Here is a 21,574-nt window from a genome sequence, read left to right on the forward strand (position 1 = left end):
GAGCGGATGCTAGTTTGAAAACACTGAAAAACGGTGAACTAGCGTTCCCGCTTCAGATCTCCCCAACTTCTTCTGCGTTACATATAGGTAACAAAACAAAACCTTTAAATATAACAGTTAAATGCAGCACATACCTTAAAAAAAGAATCGTGCCATCTTATTACTGCAGCCTCCATCCTTCGGCTTCCCCCGCGGCCGTCGCGAGCCCGGCTCCTTCGCTGCGGCGGCGGGAGGCACCGGCTCGTCCCGTTACGGCTCGGAGGCGAAGGCCGTTCTTCGACTTCTCCACCCTGCACGCCGAGCGAGCGCCTTTCGGGGCTGTACGACAACCACTGCCTTTCCTGTTTCTTCTTATTCTTGGCACAAAGCACTTTGAATCATTTCCAGCTGAGGTTAAAAGCATTTAAGAGTCTGTTTGAGGTTGCTTAAAAAAAAAAAAAAATACACTACGCTAGTTGTAACACATGCTTCCCCCCCCGCCACACATACAGAAATATCCAAGCTACTTTTAGTTTAATACCTGGCCTCATATTCCTGAGCAACAACTCCTGAGTAAGAGGCTTTTCTTTGCATTTTACCTATTGCTTCGTTTCTCAATTTTCAACTCTGAATTTTGAACAGTTGCATCAAGTGTTTTCAGTCTCATATGGGAAAAAAAATCTGAACTAGAAGTACAGTAATCTACATTGTATCAGCATCTTGATTCCTAGGCCGAGGAAGGAAATACTGTTTGCAAAATACCAGTATTTTTACATTACAAAAATGTAATTAGACTTTCAATTAAACTTCAGTAATTTTACTCCTGGGAGTCTGTTAGCACAAGACAACACAATGAACTCCCACGGGCTCTCGCTGAAGTCCTTGGCACTAAGCTTCACCATTTCTGCAGCCACAGAAAGGGGGAAAACGATTATTTCCAAGTAACAGAACCCAAATTCTGCAAACACATCCAGTACGAGCTTTCCTCGCTGGTTAGTCCCAGAGAACAAAAAGGATTTACCCACGGCTGACGTATCTGTGTTTGCAGGACCGGGGCAGGGGAGCCGCGGCTCCCATTCAAGATGTACGGGAATGACAAATTGCTTCAACGACAGGACTCTTCACTTCTCTGAATACTGGCATCTCCCAAAAAAGAGAGCTTGCAGATTTAATTAAATTTTACTATTTTATTTGTGAAAAAACTACAAGCAGAATTCATAAATAGACATTTCTATTTAAAGCAGGAAAATGATAAAGTGGCTTCTAATAACAGTCGTGCACATGCCAGTAACAGGAATATATTAACATCTTTTATTTGCTAGACAAAGAGCAGTGTCCAATATAAATTTCCCGAAAACATTTAAGACCTGTGAATTTCTGACCAGTTCACAAAACCACCATTGACACTTTAGCATGAAGATTAAAACAAACCTAACAGGACTGTCAGCTCTAAAGACTTTACAGAGCGGGAAAACTTTCAAAAGCGTTATACAAGCTGTCTTTCTGGGCAAATGAAAAATATAGCTCGTATAATACATTAACATAAAAATCCACAAGATAAGATTATGTTTTGACATACTTAAACAAGCATTCTATATTTGTCTCCAACAAACAAAGCTAAGGAAATAATGTAACCATCTTTACACAGTAAATTAAGGTTACAAGTCATACACAAGAACAGAACTGCTTGCGCATTAAAAACTGTTCAGCTCCATTGTCATACTCTAAATGTTGGCTCTTAAAACCATTCGGTTACATACAAGCAAAGGTTATTATATAGTCAGCAATTAATAAATTTTCAATAATTTAAGTTTATGGTAGAGCTTAAAAAAGTAGACTGAGAATGATCTTGATAAGGCAGGTGAAAACATCTCAGTGGAAATAAACTCACAGAAGCTACTGCCAAATTTTAGATCTGTCCAATTTGAAACAAGCAAAGTGTCCCAATTCAAATAAATAGCCTGTTTGTGTAAAATGCTTTTATTCTTCCTTTGCATAACTATGTCAAACTGAGCAAGTCAGGCAAGCCGTGTTGGTGTCTGTGTGTGTCTGTGTGTGTGTCTGTGTAAAAGTTGAAACTTCGCAAACATAACACTGTGCTTTACTTACCTGCTTTCTGTGCCACTGAATACCAAGAATCTGGTCCTTCCTCTAAACTAGTGTTTTTGTTCTTTGATTTAGTTAAACATGCTCCCCCAAAATAGCAGGATAACCTAAGGATGCAGCGTGAGAAGGGAATTCCATTTCCAGCCATGCCTGGGGGGCGTCAAGTTCAGAAATTAAGTGTAGAAGTAAACACTATCCTTCAAATCCACAACACAAGAGCTAAGAGTGAGGCCCGGTTAAGTCCAACGCTTAGCGAGCAATTTCCATTAAATGCAGAATTCCAGGTCACTTGTTCCAAAAAAATTTTCCCACTTATTTATAGTAAGCTATTTTATCAAGGAGGCACACCCAAAAAACAGATTTTACTGACTCAATCGGCAGCCTATGAGTAGCTGGTTACTGTGTTAAAGCTTTTTCAACTAATCTACAGGTCCATTCACTTTATAAAGAAGCAATTTCCTGGTACACACAATGCTTTTTTTTTTTTTTCTTTTTTTCTTTTTTCCCCACAATTTCCCAGATTCAACACAGAATGCAAGCACGTGGTTGACTTTAAGCACCAGAATTAGTCCCACTGAAGGCAGGGGGACTGTCCACTTGCTTACATGCTTTGCTGGATCAAGGCCAAAATGCAGGCAAGCCTAATTAATAATGCATCACTTATAAAGCAGTGCAAAATATACAAGTTCAGGGGCATCTTCAAAAATCTCTCTTAAAAAATTATTCCAATACATTTCAGTAAAATAAATAAATATGGCTGACCAGTTTACCCTCCCTGAGACCCATAAAGGAACAGTAAAAACTGGAAAAGGAATGTCTTTGCAATATCCCACTAATGTTAAAATGTGGATTGAGAAATTCATAGTATTTAAAACTATGTATAATAAATTGTCATGATGCTCACAGGAAGCATCTGGTTTCCTTTGGTTCTTTAATAAATACTTTAAAAATGCTTAAAAAGGTAAAGACAGCCTATATGGTGAATATAAGCAGAATTAAATCGGGGTGCCCATGCTAACGTACGCAGAAGAAAACCACAGCCGCAAAGGCATTGCCATTGCACGTACCTTCGAGCAGAGGTCGTAATGGGTTAATCACAGATTTCTGTCACCAGCGTGAAAAGAACCTATGTCTGCTACTCAAAACCACACATTTTAAAAGAAATTTTAGATCAGTCGCCTCCACAAAGAGAAATTTTTCTTGCTAAGCAAACAACCAAATAATTCACAACATAACATGCTGGCAAAAAGTTGCCAATAAGTGGCCCTCTTCTGTCATACCCAAAAGTTATGTATTTGATGTCAAGTAAAGCCACAGTCTCTGTGCCTGAAATTACGGCAAAGCACCCTGGGGCCACTAAGTAAGGACGAAAAGCCAAAAGAGGTTATTAAAAAAGAAAAAAAAAAGTTTGTTTCACCTCTTCAGACTAGTGTTTTAGCAGGATAATGCATGGAAGGTAAACTGTAAAGGAACACTAACAGGCTGGAGGGGGGGGTGAAGGGGGGGGGGTCTGAATAGCCTTAGAGCAAGAACGAAGGAGATACTGGTTGCAAGTATGAGCTGCACTTGTTGCTTACTTGCCAGCACGAAAGCTTTCACAACTTTTGTTTCCACAGCAGGATATCCAAAGTGTCCAAACGCTGACAAGCCTAACGTCATCAGTGGGTGATAAACTGTACAGGAATCGCTCTTGGAAAACAGATCAAATTCAAACAAAAACGTAATCCCAACAGCATGGAAAATGCAGGAAATTCATCAGTCTAAGAATACCAAACCTCTGTGGGACTGGCTATGCAAGACACAGCAACGGCTGCGTCACCAAAACGTACATCAACCTGTGGCACGCTGAAACCAGCCTCGCGCTGAGCGCTTGCCCTCCCATCGGACCGGGGCTTGCAAGCCGTCACTCTGAGCTGCCCTACTGGAAACACAAGCTATCCGGAGCAATCGTCTAATCTCGGGTCCCAATGCGGAAAATTCAGAACCGTCTGTCCAGTACATTTTTGCTGTTAATTAGAGAAGAAATGGGGAAGGAACAACAGAGAGAATGGGTCCCACCTAGGTTCAAACCTTCAGGAACGCACTTCTCACCTAAGACCAGTTCCATTTCGGTTTCAGCACTTTCACAGAAGGGGACTGTCCCAGATCTTTAACTGTTCAATATTTTTTTCACTTCACAGTGTTTCAAGCACCAGCGTTTCCATGTATTGGTTTCAAATAACCCTTTATATATATTTATTTATATATATATTTATATATAATTTATATCAAAACTGATAGTACACAGTATAACTGGAAGAAGAACTGAACTTAAAAAGGATATGTTGAAAGAGGATGGAGTTTGTGAATGCAATAAATAAAGCCCCCTTCCCTTCCCACCCGCTCCCTACCCCAAAACAAAAAGTTGTAATGTTCATGGAAAATTGTGCACAGCAGATATTATAAAAAAGTAGATTCAGGAGCACATCCAATTATAAATGATTGTTAGGAAAATCATATAAAACAATGGAATACATAAAAGTGTCAAGAGTAATCGTTAGGGTGAGAAATTCCTTGGTGGCCAGATGCCCATGGCAAGCAGAAATTATCCTGGTTGCATCAGTAAGAGGTCGATGTCCAAGAAAGTGTGTGTTCAAGCACAGAAGAGGCTCTCCAGGATTTGAACAGCATGGGCAGGTGGAGTGTTTGAATTTCATACCCTGATTCATAGTTTCCACAACTCCATGTGCAATTTTTCAGAAAGACTCATCGTTGACTGCCGACATGTCCCCCTTTGGTGTGGAGGAGCGGGACGAGCCCTTGTCTGTGCTCTCAGAGCCAGAGCTGCTCTGATTCTGTTGTTCTGATCCTGCGCTGGAGGTCACTGTAGAAGACGACGTGGACGAGGAGCGAGTCTTTTCTTTAAAGTCTGTGATAATTACTGTGACATTTCCCACTGTGACTGCCAGCTGCTGTGCAGTACTTCTGTCCACATTTTTCAGTCTGGGTCTAGAAGAAATTTAAAAAGTATTTAAAAGAAAGGAAAAGTTTATTATAAAAAAAAATTCAATGACAAACTTGGTGACTCATCCTCCACTCGCCTGCACAGACAGCACTAATCAGGGAGAGACTCTAGGCAGTAGCAAATGCTGCACAGCACAGTGCAAAGGACGAAGGTTCGACCTTCTGCTCCCTGCAACGGCACAGTCTGCGAGGGCTGCAGCAGCCTGCTCGGTCCCGGAGGAAAGACCTGTCTTGCAGGGCTCTGCGAGGAGCGCTGGGCTCCAGGCTGCTATCTTTAATCCAGCTCAGCCGAGGAGGAGGACACTACAACAGAGCCATGCAGACAGGAGCCAGAGAGCGCGAAGGATCTCCTCCCCACGGGGCAGATGAAAGAATTCTCTTATCTGAATCCTCCATCTCATCATGTGCCCTGATGTTATGAGACAAGGCTGTGACTCCGCAATACAAAACCACATGAAAGCATTTGAACACGGCTCTTTCATTCCCATACTGGAACTCTGCAGCTGCAAACAACACAGGCACTGGGACAGCTTGGCTTCTCTTTCAGCTGCTTGGAGTTTATACAAATCAGATGCCCAATCAGCCCGTGTATAAAATTGCTCAAAACGCTCCCTCTGGAACAGGGCTATTGTAAATAAAACCCAGAACGTACACTGATACTTCTTGCAGCTAGCTCTTTCAGCTAGGAGAAAAAACAGGAAAGAACACCCTGGTATTTATAGCTCAGGATTATCTCAGTAATTTGCATGCTGTGCTATCATTCAATTAGTAACGTAGCTAATAAGGGTCTAGACTCCGGGAAGCTGACATTCACGTGCATTTCAGGGTTTGGTCCAAAGCTCTGATGCAACAAAGTTATTTTAAAGACAAACTTTAAAGGCAAGTACTGCAAATACCTTGGCCGTTCCTCTACCAACAAATCCCAAGTCAGCTGCAGCGACTGCTGCAATTTACCAATTTTGCTCCTAATTAAGGGTCAGACCCAAGAGGGATATTCCCAATAGGGAAATTACAAAGGAGAGTCTTTATACATCAGTGAGAAGTAGCTTGCTGAGAACTAACTAATTTGAGGAGGCAGAGGGAAGGACAGGATAACTCTGGGATCAAGCTCTAGCTTTTAAATCAATCATCCTTTTCTCTTCTGTGTACGCTGCATATGAAGCTAATACGACCTTAAAAAAAAGGAAATTAAGCTGGCTTCATATATGCTATATTTAACCAAGTGATATTCTAGAACTAGACAGAAAGAAGAAAATATTAATGAACAACTATATTTCTGCAAAGCTTCCTTAACAAAAACGATGAAGGAATTACTACACCAAAAATAGTATTTTCACATCTAACCTAGGAGGCAGTTTCAGGCTTGAAAAAGTACAATAGGAAAAGCATTTCTAATAGGCTGAAAATATAATTAAAATATCATCGTGCTGGGGTAACTACCACTAAGACTTCTGTCTTGAAATGGCCCCGCCGTTTACGGACTAGCCGTTTCAAAACAGTAGTTGTGCTTAGTAAATTCCAGCATCAGCGACACGCACACCCCTGTGCGTGCGTTGCACATACGCACTTGCGAGAGTTAGCAATTTTAACACGTAACCACAGACTTGGACGAAATCACCGCATCACCTTGTTTGTGGGCAACAAGCAAAGCCAACTAGCTCAGCAAATTCGCAGGCTGTCGTCAGCTCTCAGACACTGTCGCAGCAGATTACGACCGCCCCCAAAGACTCGGCAGCAAACAGCAGTAAACATGCCAGGAAGTGTAGTAAGCGTATGTATTTTCCTCCTTAAGCTCCAAGTTCCTCTAGGAAACCCAGTTCTTCCTGTAATTTGATGGGGTCATTTGTTTTCTCTTGTACTCGGTAACAGTCAAAAAATGCTGGCCCAGATACTGGAAGCGACCTTACTGCCTGCACCTCTCCCCAGCGTTGGACACGCACTTCTGCTATTGCTTGTCAGGAGCCATCGCTCAGAGTTATGCGTTGTGAAAAAATGAGATGACATTCAACAGAGTTCACATGGCCCAAGCTGCACTAAACTCTGCCTGGAAAAGCTCCTGCTACTGAGACCCTTTGAAAGAAACCATGCATCAGTGCATGAATGAAACTTTCTATGCCTCCTCGAGCATAATGAAAAAGGAACATGGAAAAAACGGAGAGAAGCAAAGCGAAGAGGTACAGGATTTCTGAACAGTCCTGCTCACACAGATTTTTTTTCCAGGTCAGTTTTAGAACGGAACCTTCCAATCATTTCGGCAGGAGGTTTTAGGTGGCCTCCCCAGTACAACAGAGCAGATTAAGTACAGACGGAAACCTCGAGACAATCTCTCTAGCACATGCACACAAATTTTTCTTTCTACAGAAAGCGAATGGATTGGCCCATTTACAGATTTTGCAAAATTAAACGTTCTGATGCTCCTCGTCCCCTTTTAGAGCTGAAAATGTTTATGGCCAAATGGGAAAAGTGTTTCCAAAAAGATGCTATTCCTACACAGCTCACATAGGCAGAGTACACACGTGAATTCTGCCTCTTGTAGCTTTACACCTTCAACAATACAAAGACTACTTTGGCCCAGGATTTGACAATTTAGGAAACAAAGCACAAAGCATTACTTAAAGAACTAGCACGGAATATCAGTACAGGTGAGATTAGGACTCTCTCCATAGATAGCTACTCATTCAAAAATACCTATTCAAGCAACCAGTGCAAACCCAGACAAAATACAAAACCACCATCCATATTTTTTGTTGATGCCAAGATTCTAACAAATTTGTTCACGCAGTCTTAATTCCAGAATATTCAAGAGAATTATCTTGATAACTACAGTGTTTGATTTCTAAAGGGGGGGGGGGGGGGAAGGAAGCAACCTTCATTCACTGCTACTGAATGTAAGGGAATGAAGTTAAGAATTTGATAAGGACCATTATAATTGCTGGTTAATTTTGATATTTTTTTTTGCACAGTGTTTTGCAATCAAAAATTTTACTACCCAATTCACAGATGATTCTTTCAGCAGAGAAGCGAAAACTGAGTGGCTAATATGACAAATATTTTCAGTGCTTGAATCTGCCCTCACCGGACAAGTGTTTGAGTGCTTACGCATGGAGGAAGTTCATAACCACTGATGGTCTCGTCATGATAACGGACAGTGTTTTGTCCCTGCCGGTCCACCAGGGAGGGGGGGGAAGTGTATGCTATTTAACACCATTCTCAGATATCGAGAACTTAACTTTTTGATAAAGTTACCTTGAAGTGTGATTTGAGTCGCTGGTCTTTGTTGTAGTATTCCCAGACTGTATGCTGTTTGCTTCGCTAGGAGGATCTTTCACAATATCCGACTTTGGTCTGCAAGAGTTGGAAGGGAGAGGAAAGATTATGATGTTAGATTAACCACACTTAATCAACATGCAGTACTACTTAAATCACTCCACATTTAATAGAGTATCCTTGAAACTTACTTAGTCTTCTTGTTAGTGTTCTTCTTTGTAACACTTGGACTAATTTCTTTTTCTTTGTCAGGTTTTTCTTTGTCTTGTTTTTCCACTTTCTCCTTCTTCTCCTTCTTAGGTGGTGGTGGGGTTGCATATTGCTGGGCAACTTGCTGTGCCACCAACTGAGAGTTTATTCTAGGTTTTCTATAATGAGAATGGAAAAAAAAAAAGATTCACAATCAATTTTTACACAGCAAAAGTGACTTTGGCAAAAGCACTGTGAAGATCTATTTCAGCAATCGGGAAAGAACCGAATGGATGTCCTTATTTAACGTCAGGTATTATTGTTGCTACCAAACAAGTGTGAAATTTTCAAATTAAGAATTACTCCAAACTGCTGTTTCATCAGTTTTTAGCCTCTTAAGTCATATAAAGCTCCCTTTTTTCAGCCGTTTCATAAAATCACAGCTCACAGTTTTGGGAGAATATTGAAAAGCAGCTTTCAAGAAGTTGCCAACCACATAGCGTGGCTACACTTTAAGAGGTAACAATAAAAATAAGTTTGCTGATAAAAATCAGTCTCCTTCATATCTTTCAATTTAATTTTTCGAATGAGGTCTTGTTCCCTGAAGCAGCGAACTTAGCATGGATAACAAAGAACAACAGAAGGTAACTGAGATTACTTTGTCCCGAAGACCGAGATTGAAATTCACTGCAGAGAAAACAAACACAAACAGGCATTCACTGCTCCGTCAGGAGGAAAGGCTGTGCCAGCCTCCGACACGCTGTCTTCACACAATTGTCTGCAATCTCCGAATAGTGCTCAGTGATTTATACAATGTATATTCAGTTAAACTGAAAAAGAGGCAGAAAAAAGAGTCAGGCTCTTCCAAAGCACGAGGCGAGTCTCAGAAGCCCTACTGACTATAGGTGCGGGAGGATGTGCCTGCTGGGCTGTGGCGTGGGAGAAAAAGCACTGCTATTCCTACCTATAGCAAGTGGCAACACAAGACAAATTGGGACAAAGTGACCCATTTCTGCTAGGACCAGCAGCAGCAGCCGCCTTGAGTTTGAGTGAATTAACAAAGTCCAAAGGGCAGCGCAGGTACGAAGCAATTCCTAGGAATAAAACTCAGAGGTTGGAGCAAAAAAAGAAAAAGGGGGGGACCAAATACACAAAAAACCCCTGTCTTTCAGAGAGTTTTCATTTCAAATTGTGATTTATACAAGAAAACATACCTTGGCATATAACTAATAATTTGGTCCTCGCATAGTGTCACAGAAATTTATACACCTTAGTGTCTTCTGCACACCTCATCCAAACCTGCATCTCCTCTTAGCTTAACAACGTGAGATCTCTCGCTGTGGCCTGGCACGGTGGCACGCGGACCACGTGTGATCGATCCAACCCCTTCACATGCCAGACAGATCTAGGCTCCCCACGTCCACACAACTGAGGAGGAGAAGCAAACTAGGTTTTCAGCCATCTTAGTCTTCAGTTATGGGCTGAACACTAATTGCGACAGTTGGTCACACTTGTCCATACCTGTTATATTGGTTATAAATACAGTTCCAATTTTCTGCATAGATTAGACCATAACAGGCTGTTCACGAAAGCCTTTTGTACGCAGTAGGCAATTGCCTTCCTAAAACTACACCCAGCACATGGGAATCCGAGGGTTAGAGCTCTACCTGTGCACAGAGGTCTCAAGTTCATCTCTCTTCATATAGTCGACACACAATTTACGCTAATAGCGGTCATGCCGCTCAGACACCCGTCCAGGATCTGGAGAGACCAGCCACCTTCACTGAGCTCCTCACTGACACAGTTACGCTTTAGATTTTAAAGCTGGCCGAAACGTGACTTTCACACTGCAGTTACATCCCTGACTACATTTGAAATGTACCCCGGAAACACAAAGCACGTGAAAACCCAAACATCTAACAAGCCTCTCTTCAGACTGCCTTTCTGTACAACGGCACCAAGATGCTCCTACCAAAGCCACGTATATCCAAGGATTTCACTTTGCTGTGACACGTTGTTAGGGTTAAGTCTCCGCGACAGACCGGAGCCACGTTAGGGAGCAGTTTCGGGAACAGCGATGCATTTTTCACCCAGCGCAGAAGCTCTAACACACGTTACGCGACAGCCGGCACACACTTCCCAGGGCACAAAGGTGCCCTGACCCTTCCACCTTCCAGGCTTCGTTAAAATAACCCTGGCGCTGAGAGGTTTTACGGATCAGATCAAGAAGGCAACGGCTGCACAGAGCAGCTCCCAGGACACTTCTCATACAGCGGCTTCAGCCCAACACGGAACCAGAAAATCCTCCCAGTCTTCAGCTCACGCACCAACATAATGCGAATGCAACTCAAACAGCCTTTTCGTTTTGCTTTGTTTTCTGGGGAATGGGGGGAAGAAGGGAAAAAGTACGAGACAGTGTTTTGCTCTGCAGAGCAAGACTCCAGTTACCAACACCTCTGCAGAAGGACACCATGTATCAGCTGACTTCCACAAGCATTCTTCCCACGGAGGAATCACCATAAAAAAGTAACAACTTGCTAAGTTTTTCAGTGGCATACTGGGGCTATTTTGCATCCTTGCATTTAAAAACCCAGCATGCTGCAACTTCTGCCTGCATGACAGTGAATGGACAAATAGAAAAACCAAAATGTTCTGGTTGCATGGAGAAGATTTTCGGGTCGATGCAATCGCACTAGGAGCCGGGTAGAGTAGCTCACGTAAGGCGACCTGGCCATCTTTCACTCCTCCAGCAACGGCAGGATCCGGAAACTTTTCCTCATCAGCTGTGGATGCTGTTAGATTAAATAATAATAATAAAGGACACTGACACCCTGTTTCTTGATCTTCATGTCCTTTTGCCTATAAATATCGCATATTAAAGAAAATGTTGAGAAATCTTTGGAGAAAGGGCAGATACCATCTCCCTACATGATTAACCTTAATGCTTGAAGCTGCCTTTTCTACCCTGGCTTACGCTTATTTGCTGCTTAGGCAACCAGTTAAATGGGAAACTCTAGCTGTTTGTGCTTGAGCATTTTATCTTCGAAGTGTATCGGGGAATCCCACTGCAGGAATCGGAGAACACCTCCAGGGAAGCTTGCTGCTCGGTACGGCTCTGACCCGCTTGCTTGGGGCGTCACCTCCACGCACGCTGCGACTTCAGCCACCACCACGCTGCTGCCGCAGCGTCGCAGCAGCACTGCGCTTGCTTGCGGCAAGATGCACTTTGGGAAATGGAAACTTAACTTAAAAATAATAATAATAATAATCACATTGGCATTTCAAAATACTGTTGCTTTTCCCCAGAGAGGGACTACTACTACTACCAAAAAAAAAAAAAAAAAAAGAAAGAAAAAAAAAGGCACCTCCCCACACTTTGTGTGGTTTTGACAGCACACTACGTTTATTAAGCTTTATCATCTTCTGGAGAGTCACTGACGCGACTAGCGCAACTTCTCCAGAAACCACGTCTGCATATCCCTTCTTACGCCGTAAGATGACTACAGTACCAGCAAACAAAACTGAAAGCGAGGAGGGAGCAGGAGGAAGCTCGCACTGAAAAGGGGACCTGCGGGAAAGGGGAGGGCCCAGACCTATCGATAGGGCTCCTCTTCCTACGCAGCGCCAGGGAGCAGAAACGGCCCAGACTCCTGTTAATACACAACATGCTCCAAAGTCTGCTGTACTTGAAAAAGCAGATTTTTTTTTAAATAATTCCAACAAACAATAGCTTTCCAATTTGGCCATTCCATCCACATTTGCAGCGATCTTAGGAAGGTTAAAAAAAAAAAAAAAAAAAAGAAAAAAAAAAAAAGTTAAGCAACCGGCATAACAATAATAGTGCAGTCTTCCAACAAGGCCTTACGCTACTACTACAGCCAGGATTCACTGGCTACAAGTCCTTTACAAAAAAGCCAAGCAAAACAAGTGCAGCAGTACATTTTTAACCACAGCAAACTATAACCATAGTAACCACAATCAAGTAAAGCATCTGCAATATCCAAAATTTGCTCCACGTTTCCCTGCCTACCAGAAACACACACACTTCAAGGGCTAACACTGATCCAGCCTAGCACAGATTCATGTGCCACTTAGCAACCTTCTGCCTACACACACGTGTATATACACACATAACACACACGTATATACATATATATCATCATATTATCACAGTTTGTCACAACAATGACCCTTTTCATGAGCTTTGTGCATTCTTCTCCAGCTGTTGTAGCAGACAGCTTACATTGCTCTCTAGAGATGAAGAGCGAGCATAAATACACTTTGTAGTGGATCCTATTCCTTTTTCTTTGCAGAATAAGAGCAGGAAAAAGTCGAGGGAGAGAAACAAGCCTCATTTCTACTTGGACTACAATGAATTAACATGCTCTGGCTTGTGCTGCAGAACTCAGAGTCACAAAAACAGGATTCCTTTTTTTCATCTCTTCAATACCACACTGTGTCCAAGTCTCCCTGCCCCTAGTTTTGTTCCCATCTGGCATTTTTTGCAATCTCCAGAAAGGAGATTGCTGCTGCAACCCAAATATGCTATTTTTATTTTAAAATAAGCTAACATTGCAGCAGAGGAACCTGAACAGAAACTTGCAGCCCCTTTTCACATTTTTTATAAGAATAAACAGCCCCAGAAACAACTATTAACCATTTTTACCCCAAATCCTGCTGTTCAACTTACTTTCTGTAACACTGAAACGATTCACGTAACCAAGAATATGGCTAAGCAACAAAACTAAACCCCGCTTAGCCTCTATTCTAAGCTTTCCATCCAGGGCTCAACACTTCAGGAAAAATTGTCTTGTCACTTAGCATAAGGTAGAAGTAAGAGCATTCCACACAAACCACAGCTAGCGAAACTCAACTTCCAAAAAAATTATTTGGACAGATGCAACACTTAGTATTACATCATCTCTTTCATGAATTCCTAAGCAGACATCAAACACCGAGCTGCTAGTACTCTGCCTCTTTTGCAGACCACCGAATTCCTCCCAACCTGAACAAGAAGATGCTTGACATGGGGGGGGGGGGGGGGGCAGTGACAAATGGGTGACTTGCAGCACTTTGGGCAGAAGAGACTCCACTTGAATTCCTGTCCTGTCTGGATCCCTGTAAACTGAAAAGTGCTATGACACGTTGGCAGCCACCATTAAGCCTTTTCTGCGTCCAATACTTGGTGAGTGCTCTCAAGCACAGAGAAGATAATGCCATATTACATAACACAAAGTTGTGCAGGGTTCCTGGGCAAAAGCATTCTGCAAAGCCAGCACTGCTCATAGGCAGCCTCGAAACAGCAGCTGCAGCGCTCAGCCAGCCAGGTCCTTCATGCTAGCCCAGATTTTAGATCAAGGAGTCGTTCCTCAAACAGGAATAAGAGTTACCAGGCTGGCTCAAACCAAGAAGTGGGGAAGGAGAGCATGGCAGATATTTTTCCTCTAGGAGTACTTAAAGCAGCAACATGCCACCTCTGAAACAAAAGCAACTGCCCAAGAAACAAAGCTTTGCTTCCAGCTACAAAAATCATCTCCACAGTGGTCTCAAAACACACACAAGCTCTACAACATGAATGAGAAAACTAAGATTGCTGTGATAATGCCAATGGATGAACATTACAAGAATTTTTCTGCAGAAGTGTCTAAAATAGGCAGGTTTCTTTTACCTGAAGTTATGCTTTGCTTGCACAAATTTCTATTAAAGTAACAGCCTGGGTAAAGACTTAACCATCAAGACCCAACCCTGGAGTGACAAATAATCAGCAAGATCTATTTTCTTTTTTCAAAAATAAAGTGAAGAGGATAAATAAGTCTTCTCCCTCTCAAAACCTAAGAGCAATAAAACTAAAATCAAACTGTGTTTCCAAAGCTATAGTTGGACCAATAAATTGCTTCAAACTAGTTAAGCTGTTAAACTGCAGTTTGCCTTACAAGAGCGGATATTTGTGAAAGAAAAACAATTAGTAATCTTTGCAGAAAGGAAATACTGATGTGTGAAAAAGATGAAATATATCTATCCATCCACAGTGTGGTTTTGACACCTAGGTCTTTACCATGAATACTGTAAACACTGCACACAAATATTCTCTTTATTACTTTCCAGGCTGGTCAGTTAATAAAAATGTTATGCCTGCAAAGGACTATACCCCACGACTGTTATGTTATTTGACACTGGGAAGCTGAATTCACAGGAAGTGGAATAAATGCAGGAGCTTTTAGGAAAGGCTTGCTGAATACGTGACCGTGTTCCTGAAATCAGAAACAAGGCGGCTCTTTTAAGAGTCTCACGATACCTCCCAGTGCCTCATCACCTGCATTTTCTTCAATATCTCAAAGTGTCCCTCTAAAACCTGTTCCAGGACTACCTCAAGAGCACTAACTGCTTCTAGCGCATCCAGAAGCGGGAATTCTGCTTCTTTATTCCTCATCCTTCTAGGTCGCTACAAAAAAAAAAAAAGGTCAAATCACACATTCATATGTTATTTACTTGGTCCTGGATTTAAATAGGGATATAGAAGGATAATTTTCACCATATTTTTCATGTGACCTTAAGTTCTGTATCTGTTTGGGATTTCTTTGGTCCCACTTACTCGAAAAAAATGCAAGCCATCCATCTCACAAAGACACCGGCCGAATGGAAACCGCAGCTTGCCTGATACCCACGGCGACGCACAGGGTCTTAAGGGACTCTAGCAATCCCCAGAAACGTGGATCTAATTATAATTGCTCTTACTTTCCTACAACTGTGTTATCAGAAGAATGAAAGTAGCATCAAGTGGGATTTCAGAGTCAAAAGCCTCATGTAACACGAAGTGCTGCGGATTTGGATAATTTCACGCTGTTCCAGCTTTGATGCAAGCGGTGATACAGCCAGAGCTCTGAGCGGCTCTGTTTCTTTGACGAAATGCATTTCACGTGCAGCGTAGTGTAAAGTCCAAATACACGATTGTTTTAATAACCCTAGTAACATATGAATAAATGAGTCAAAGAAAAAACAAAACTAAAGGTATTTCTGTGAAAGTGTTTATAAAACACTCAGTGCCAGAACAATAATACAAGCAGCATATTTCTGAGAGGTACCGGGAAGGGTAGAAAACAACCTACGAGGACATTAAACAGGGGGGGGAAAAAATCGTCTCCTTAAGACTTTTCTATCTAGAAGAACCAAATCTTCAGAGAAATTAAGCCACAAACATGACAGGCTGAGCACTCATTCTTGTGTGCCTACTTTGCAGCTCATCTGTGATCACCACACACCCTTTAGCAATGAGAAAATAGATGAATGGACAAATTGTCCTTGGTGTACAATTGCACAGCGCTATGGAAGCTGCATACATCCATCTGAGAAGTTCTCCAAGTAACGCAAGACCACAAGAGAAGCAGGCAGTGACAAAACGCACTGAAAAGGCTGTAAGGACAAAGAGTGACACATATGCGATGGAGCAATATTTTGCTGAAAGAATGTAATTGTCATTTAACACAGATATGCTACTGCTGTGCTTTTATTTAAAATAGAGATGTCTAGAAATGAAGAAGTTAACATAGGAAACATCCATTCCTGGGTTGCAGATTTTAGTTTTTCACTACACCATCAGCATGACACAATTATCTCTCAGCTGCAAAGAGAGGAGTATCTGCTACTAACTCTATATCCAAAAACACAGCAAAGGGGCTTGAAAGACTAGTATTAGTGTTAAGCCTGAACATTTTGGGAAAACGTGAAAGATAATAATCACTCGACACAAACAAAACAATTGCACACCACAAAATAAGCTAATTGCATTTCAAATCCATGGCCACCTCCAGAAAACCTCCACGCTCCTCAGCGTGCTCTGGCCTGATGCCTCTCCCCTCCGCCGAAGGGCTAAGAATAGGCAAGGCACAGATAAAGGCTCCTCCGCTCTGCGATAGCTGTTCCTAGCTGCGACAACAAACCTTGAGCTTTTCAGATTCCAGAGGAAAAGCACTGCAAGCTTTATGTTTCTCTGCCAGACACTTTTGGACTTCGGGTCACTTCCCACACCTTGGACATTTTCTGCAATAGCTAAGTTTTCAAACTTTTAAAAGTTTAAAATGATTAACAGTATTTAAGTTTTTAGTGGTTTCACAAAGCTGGGTTTTTTCCTCCTTTTTTTTTTTCCTTTAAATTAAGAATAGGAGAGTTATTCAATGAAATGCAAGCTTGCACCTGCACTTAACACATGTAAGAGGCACTGGAGAAGAAAGCATTTGCTGCTCCCTGGCTGGTCACTGCTCGCTCATCAGCGGGATGCCATCCGAGGCGCCTTCAACCATACCTGCAGAAAGGATGCTCACTTTTTTAAAAATAAAAATAGCGTAAAAAAAAAATCCCAAAACCCATACTAAGCAAATTGCAGGATTCATCTATGAAGCTATTTCCACAGGGTTGGTCAGCAGGCTAGTCAAGTAGTTTTTGAATATTTTTACTGTTACTTTGAGATATACAACATTTGATACAATCCCATTATAAAATACTTTAAAATCAGCACCGTAAGATTTTTCTGGAACTGATTTGACCAGAATTTTGCCATGATAAAGCTGTAAGCAGCCACATAATTTGTCAAAATATTCATTCTACTACAACGTCAAAATCAAAACTGTAAATACAGTTTCTCTTAACTGGTAGCGCAGGCACGACCGCAAATCTAAATGGGAAAGCAAGTCAGGACCATCAGCCTCAAAGCAAACCAAAAAACCATCTTACACTGTGCTCCTTACCCTGCCAAACTCAGGGCCTGGCAGACACATCCCAACAGGAAAGGAGTCCCAAGGCTCAAGGCTTCTGCTGAAGCTGCCTGAAGGGCAGGTCGGATGCCAGGACCAGAGCACACCAGCCGACCCGCTTCCCTTACGGCCGCATAGCTAGAGAGAGCATTTTATATAAGAAATGGCAAAAGGCCTTAGAAGAGTCAGCAAAAGGAACGCGTGCATCTTCCCATCAGGTTCAGCGTTACAAAACGGGCCGAGCTCCAGCAGAGCAGAATCCCACGCGCGCTCACACGATTCCCGCTGGAAGATCCCCCACTTCCACTTACGGCAAAGCGGCAGAAAGCACCACACCGTGCAGGTGAGACAGCACAGCAAAACTCAAAAAAAAGCTTCCTTTACATAAGAATAGAGAGCCTTTACAGGTCTTTTGCAAAACAGCACTTCTCTAGAGAGAAAGGTCCTCCCCTCTGCAATTATTTAACTGGAAGTGACAAGTGGGCAGGAAGGAATAGTCAAAAGTTATTCTTCAGGCTTCTCGGTGCCCGGACGCGCAGGCAGAACAGTGGTGATGATGAGGAATGATGTGCAACATTGGTCACCGAAAGACAGCTTGAGCTTTACTTAACACTAACACAGTAAAATTTAACTTATTATCTCTGCAGTAGGTAAAACAAAAGTCACATCGAAGGTTAAAAGAAGTACCCAATCTTTATCTTTCCTTTTACAGCACAAGCCTGCCGGGAACTCCACGCGGAGCTGGCAGTCTCACCCGCACTCTGATCTGCGGCACCCGTGTAAAGGTGAGGCAGAGGATTTCCCACCTCTCGCCCGCGGTCGCCACGGAGCATGCGGCGAGCCCCCAGCAGACGCTGGCCCCGCAGCTGCTTTCTGCGGCCGCTTGCTGGAAATCCCTGGCCCGGATCCAGTGGGAGCCAGGCAGCTGCTGCCGGCCCCTCTCACCTCCACCCTGCAGCCACGAGCAGAGGCAACGAGCCCCTCGTCTGCCCGCGCACACACGCGAGACCACCGCAGTCCTGAGGAGCCGAATGCGCTGTCCAGGACGAGGCCTGTCTTAATTTGCTGATCTCCCTTCAAATAAGACCTAGGAAAGACGAGAATGGTGAAAAGCCTGAACGATCCTTCTTCTTTAGTTACAGAATAAAGCACACACATTTTAAGCATCTCTAAAATAAATGCACAGAAGAAGGGATCACAACTTCATTACACTTGCAAATACAATAAAGCTATATTAAAATTATTCGGGTCAATATAGGAAATTAAGACAAAACTACACAACCAAAATTATAGTTTTTCAGATGCATTACTTTATCTTTCAATTTACACAAAAATAAGTCTCTAAGGTTAGAATTTAAGGACAGAATTAAAAAAAAAACCCAGAAATTAAGAAAAAGAGTGCGAACAATACATCTTTCCCCACTTAATACAAGATCTGCAATACATAATAAATTAAAATAGCATCAGTTCCAAATTGCAGCATGACCCTAAGCTCCAATTCAGCAAGAAAAGCTTTACGATTCCCCCTCTCCCCGCCTCAACATGTGCTTTCCAATATTAGCAATTAGCTCCATGGCAAAGCATTCAGGGGAAGAAAGAAAAAAACATTGTCTCATACTCATTTGTTGTATTGATAGGGAAGCAGTTTTAGAGTAGTAGACAAACTGAGCTAATAAATACAGAAACCAAAACTGAGTTTTTAAGAAGTGATGAGGTGCAACTGTAAACATAAAGGTCAAATCAAGCCTGAACTCGAAAAGATGCCCTTTAGATTACTGAATCATTTTTCTTAGGTATGCAACTTTCCTTGGTCACCAATACTCCCAGTTTTATGTTGCAAGCGCCTTGCAAGCTTTATTTTTGCAACTTTTTGCAACTATCACCACACTATTGATACATTCACTGATCCATTCTTTGAGGTACTTGTTAATCCATCACTGAAAACTCAGATCAGTATTTCATCAGACTGTACACCGAAACAGTACAGTTTACTGTGCTCCTGGTGTTTTCATCCACAGACACACCTTACCGCAAAATGGCAAAATACCAAATGAATGCTTCATGATTTACAAGCACTTACAAAATTATCCTGGAAAATTCACTAACCTCAGCACAAAATATACCTGCCTACCACCACTGGGATGATGATAAAACTAAAGCGATTTTACTCACTTGTCAAAAATAAGCTGCTCTCAATAGCAAAAATTTGAAAAACTGTTCATAATGCTGGCAGCAACCAAGATGAATATAATAAAATACTCTGATTTCCAACACAAACCATTATTTAAATATTTCTTCCTTTTTGACTGTTGATTAAGCTATGTACAATCCTGAAGAAGGCAAACACCCAGCACCAGACCTTCCCAATTAGCAACGAGGTATATTTGGCAGCACAAAGATAAGCACACGCTTGACATGGGTTTAACGTGCAGATTCCCAAGACCAATGCTTATAGCTATCGTATTAGGAATTAAAATAGTGAAAATCTGAGGAAACCACAATTTTTACAACATTAACTACAGCTGGAAAATAAGAATACCAGACTTGATGTTACAAAAGCATTTTATAACTGCTGCTAGTATATGTTTCAGTTTCAGACACTGAAATTTTGAGTAGAAAGGGAAATTGTCAAGTATATATCACCCTTTAATTCAGCCTGACGTGTCCCATCGGGGAGCATCTGCCTTAAGGTTTCGAGACACTTAAGTTTCACACTAATTTAAAAACAGCTTTAACTTGCTGTTTCTTTAGGCTCAGGTGGAGACAGTTGGAGGCCTTTTTGGAAGCAGAAGAGCATCTCATCAGCTCCTGGAAGCACAGGTGCCCCGTTTGCAAGCAGGCTACAGAGGCTGCTGATGAAGCAGGGCAGGGCTGCGCGAACGGCACCTGGCTGCCCGCCACCTCCCAGGAGACACAAACTTAGAAAGCCACAAGGACGGAGAAATGCTGAAAACGTGGTCCCTACAAAAAAGGGACTGCAGCTGCCAAATGTACTGCTTGAAAGGCCTGAGACATGATTAACTATTCTTTCAAGCTACTATAAATATACACAATTCTAAAGTCTCTATTAAGTCTATATTAAAGCTAATAAGGAAAATATATTTCCAAAAATATCCTTCTTAAAAGCATGCTATTGGGTTAGTGCAAAGAGTAACTTATCTTCCTACAAGGAGAAAGAACAGGTTGAGTTTTAAGAGCGTTCTCTCTTTCAACATGCCCAAGCACCTCCAGATTTGAACATGTGTCAGACATACAATACTCAGTATTGCAGCATCATAAACAGTGTCACCGCTCAGAGAGCCTCCCAGTTTTTATTTTAAACAAAGGCAGAGAAAGTCTAACATGGTCTAATCTGTATCTGCAAAATCAGCACTTCCGCAAGGAAACTCAAACCCCACCTGCCATATAACAAGCGTTGACTGCGATTTTAACATTTTCAAGTTACACATCAGTATTATTGGTCCAGAGTTTGTACTTTGACAACACATGTCCCCAATATCCATAATTTTTATTAACAAATGAAAGGTGGATTTTAACTCTGAAATAAGGTGAATTTGTATCAAATTCACCTTAAATTTAGAGCTTGGCGCATACCTTGTAACTCAGCTCTGATCCAGAGAGATCAAGAGTCATTTTTTGCAATCACTTTGTCACCCATTTAGATGCTGGCTGAGGACCAGCACCGGCAGGACTGAAACAGCCTACGGAGCTGGCAGTGACGGTCACTAGCACGAACTACTACGTAACGGGGTTTCTAGTCACTCCTGGGAGCATAATGGTTAAGTCTGCATAATACTTACGCTTTGAGAAATGTAGATGATTTAAATACCTACCCTTCAGACAGGGAAGCATGACAGTTTTGCTCAAAAACAACTAAGAAATTTCTACCGAGTATTTTTCCTGCAGAGCTGCTTTGCAGCCCTGGATGTGCCTAGTTTATCAGAGCAAAGTTTCGCTGTACTCGCATGACCCTGGAGCACCGCACACATAGAAAGAAAGACTTCTCTATCATTTAACAAGGCTAAATTCACACAGAAGCAAAATAAGAAACTACCTATTCTACAACAGATGCCAAATAGTCCTATATCCCCTACATCTCTTTGGATGCCATTAAAAAATAAATAAATAAACAAGCAAACAAGAAGCCCACGGAGCAAGACAATTTTAATTCAGCTACTTCAGAAACTGCAGGCTTTCCTCAAATGAGAGAAATTGAGTTTTTCTAGCAAGCTAAAACGTATTTTTAAAAAGTAATCAGTGGTGGGATTTCCTTTAATACGTTC

At 42.0% G+C, this 21,574-nt stretch overlaps 1 protein-coding gene across 2 annotated transcripts in view; it reads right to left on the minus strand.

Moving 5' to 3' along the window:
- Positions 1 to 1,146: 1,146 nt before the first annotated feature.
- The window catches only part of RYBP (RING1 and YY1 binding protein), a 47,809-nt gene continuing 27,381 nt past the window's right edge, over positions 1,147 to 21,574 (minus strand). For both annotated transcript variants that reach the window (XM_064519207.1, XM_064519206.1), the window contains exons 3-5: positions 8,547 to 8,723; positions 8,335 to 8,433; positions 1,147 to 5,073 (exon numbers count right to left, since the gene is read on the minus strand). In XM_064519207.1, coding sequence (XP_064375277.1) covers positions 4,821 to 5,073; positions 8,335 to 8,433; positions 8,547 to 8,723 — 529 coding nt within the window. In that variant the 3' untranslated portion in view covers positions 1,147 to 4,820. The remainder of the gene's footprint in view (positions 5,074 to 8,334; positions 8,434 to 8,546; positions 8,724 to 21,574) is intronic.

This window comes from Dromaius novaehollandiae, chromosome 12 (genome assembly GCF_036370855.1).
Source record: "Dromaius novaehollandiae isolate bDroNov1 chromosome 12, bDroNov1.hap1, whole genome shotgun sequence".
NCBI lineage: Eukaryota > Metazoa > Chordata > Aves > Casuariiformes > Dromaiidae > Dromaius > Dromaius novaehollandiae.